General features: G+C 44.8%; 1 protein-coding gene across 1 annotated transcript in view; it reads left to right on the forward strand.

Moving 5' to 3' along the window:
• Positions 1-3,050, forward strand: part of LOC103153973 (protein FAM102A-like) — a 12,308-nt gene that overhangs the window by 7,360 nt on the left and 1,898 nt on the right. The window contains exons 4-9 of the mRNA XM_016662313.1: positions 809-838; positions 1,254-1,370; positions 1,663-1,709; positions 1,872-2,029; positions 2,108-2,200; positions 2,815-3,050. The exon at positions 2,815-3,050 is cut by the window's right edge and continues 56 nt beyond it. Coding sequence (XP_016517799.1) covers positions 809-838; positions 1,254-1,370; positions 1,663-1,709; positions 1,872-2,029; positions 2,108-2,200; positions 2,815-3,050 — 681 coding nt within the window. The remainder of the gene's footprint in view (positions 1-808; positions 839-1,253; positions 1,371-1,662; positions 1,710-1,871; positions 2,030-2,107; positions 2,201-2,814) is intronic.

Here is a 3,050-nt window from a genome sequence, read left to right on the forward strand (position 1 = left end):
AGAAGCTAATGCTAAAGCATACCGACACATACCGACATGCTACTTAGCAGAAGCTAATGCTAAAGCACTATACCGACATGCTACTTAGCAGAAGCTAATGCTAAAGCACTATACCGACATGCTACTTAGCAAAAGCTAATGCTAAAGCACTATACCGACATGCTACTTAGCAGAAGCTAATGCTAAAGCACTATACCGACATGCTACTTAGCAGAAACTAATGCTAAATTAGTTCTTTTCAGGAGACTTTTAACTCATGGTTTCAGTTTTACAGTTGCTGAGATTTGCTAGCGTGTTTTTGGCCACGGTTGGGCTTCAGATATAAAATAAATGTTAAACTCTTTACTGCAGAACAACAGCAATGCATTCTGGGTAAATGGTAATCTAACTATTTGAATGATTCTTAACAGTCGATAACCAAAATGTCAACACAGACACAAGTTCGAAAAACAGCCAAATAAATGAGAGTTTCAGAAGCTAAAAATGCTAAATGTTTTCAAAGCTAGCAGAAACACCAAATGAACAGTTAGCTTTGCTGTTAGCAGGTGAGCAGATGTTTGCTCAGGACTGGTTCTCATTAATAAAATCAAAGTCTCAGTGCCAGTGAAATGTTTTGATCTGCTGAGGGAAAATGTTTTCATCATGAAAGTCATAAAATCATAACTGGGACCAGTGGGAACATGTCGGACGTCTCATCCTGAACCTGCGAACAGAAAACCTCTGGGCGGTTTCCAGGAAACGGGAACTCAGCCTGTTCAGGTTCTGTAAAGTTTAGTTTGTTCCTGACTGCTTTGTTTTGTCTCTGCAGGAGCTGAAGGGGGGGAAGGCCTACTCCAAGGTGAGCTTATGAAGTGTTTCTGTGTCACAGATAATAAATGTAATGATTAACCGAGCCTCGCCCACAGGGCCGATGAACCGCGCTCTTCCTGACGTTATCAAGTTATTTTAGAGTGTTTTAGTTTCCTAAATGTGTTTCGGTGTCATTTCAGCCTCTTTCTGCTTTTTATTCATTCCCAAGGTAAATAAACTGTCAGCTGAGGTCAGAGGTCAGAGGTCAGAGTGAATTGGGCAGATGAAGGTGAATGTGGGGTTAAAACAGGCTGTTGACTTCATGAAGTCTCTGATCATTTCCTCTGATGAAGGCAGAGATGGAAAGGATGAGGAAGAACGGATCGTCTGTCTGAGCGGACTTTCACTTTCTGTTGATTCATCCGTCTGTCTCTCCGTCTCTCCGTCCGTCTGTCTTCCTCCAGCTGGGATTTGCTGACCTCAACATTTCTGAGTTTGCTGGTTCAGGCTCGACGGTCCGCTGCTGCATCCTAGAGGGCTATGACACCAAAAACACCCGGCAGGACAACTCCATCCTGAAGGCATCACACACACACACACACACACACACATACACACACACACACACACACACCAACATACACACACACACATACACACACACACACACACACACCAACATACACACACACACATACACACACACACACATACACACATTCAAACAGAAACTTCAGTAACATGTCAGCCAGACTTTCCTTCTTTGTTGGAGTTTTTTTCTCAGATGTTTATTAGAATCGAATTCGATCCTTGAAGTGATTTTGGTCTCTTTGTGTCTCCATGAAGTTTCATTCAGCAGTTTCTCTCCTCCAGGTGACCATCGGGATGACGCTGCTGTCTGGAGATCCCTGCTTCAAAACGTGAGTTCAGGAGTCTGACCTCAACCTGAGAGACGGACCACCGACTCACCACAAACTGGATGGATGGATGGATGGATGGATGGATGGATGGATGGATGGATGAGCAGAGGGTTGAACAGATGGATGACTGCAGCTAATGCTAATGCTAGCTGCTTCCTGCAGGCCTCCCAGCACGGCTAAGTCTGTCCTGATTGGTCTGGAGGATCCCAACCTGCAGCTGGCCTGTAAGGGGGACAGCACCGCCTCTCTGCAGCCACCAGGGGGCATCGTGGAGGGGCCTGGTGCCGTTAAGCCCAGACAGTCTTCTGTTCGTGGTTTAGGTGGGATCTGCTGACCCGGTTTGTTGTCAGGAATCGCAATGAAAGCCTTTAAACCCGTCCTGTGTTTCTCGGCTGCAGGGCGGCCGGAGCAACCTGACGGCCTTCACAGCCCGGATGACGTCTTCCTCACTCGGCACGTCCGCAGCGCCAGTCAGCACAGCAAAATATCAGGTCAGCTCCTGTTTCCATCAGCGTCACTGATCAATGAGGATGGAGCTGTTGCATCTGTTTTATCTGGAAAACCTCCACCGCTGGAAACAAACAGCAAAACTAAGGAGACAGAGCCACAATCAAATGTCTGGGAGGAAAATTAGTGACATTTCTAAGATTAATGCTGATTTAATCTGGTTTTGTTAAAAAACATTTTCTATCTTAAAATCAGAAGTGGAGCTGCAGATAAAGTAAGACTTCACACATTCTCACAAAGTTTTCATCAAACCTTCAGGGCTTAAATCCAAGCTAGCATGGATATTTTGCATTTAGCGAGCTAACATGCTAGTTGCATAAATGTTATGCATATCAAAGTGTCCCACAAGTATCAAGTGTAAAAGGTGTTTTGTTTTTGTGAAATGTTAGATTTGTAACAGAATCACCAGGAGCGTGAGATTAAAGAACAACCTGATCTAAAGGAGAGAGTTCAGCTGAAACGATTCAAAATTTACAGAACAATCAAGATTAATGAAACCAACAAGTTCAAGAATGAAAACAGAAAGAGACGACGTCTGGATCAGGAGGTTTTCAACACTTTGAACGTTTTTCTTTCTTCTTCTCTTGTTTCCCTCCAGGCTACAGCACCGGTCACTCCCGCACCGGTCACCAATCAGCTCTCAGCTCAGACACTATGAACCAATCAGCTCTCAGCTCAGACACTACGAACCAATCAGCTCTCAGCTCAGACTCTACGAACCAATCAGCTCTCAGCTCAGACTCTATGAACCAATCAGCTCTCAGCTCAGACTCTATGAACCAATCAGCTCTCAGCTCAGACTCTATGAACCAATCAGCTCTCAGCTCAGACTCT

This window comes from Poecilia formosa, unplaced genomic scaffold (assembly GCF_000485575.1).
Source record: "Poecilia formosa unplaced genomic scaffold, Poecilia_formosa-5.1.2 Scaffold368, whole genome shotgun sequence".
Classification (NCBI taxonomy): Eukaryota; Metazoa; Chordata; class Actinopteri; order Cyprinodontiformes; family Poeciliidae; genus Poecilia; species Poecilia formosa.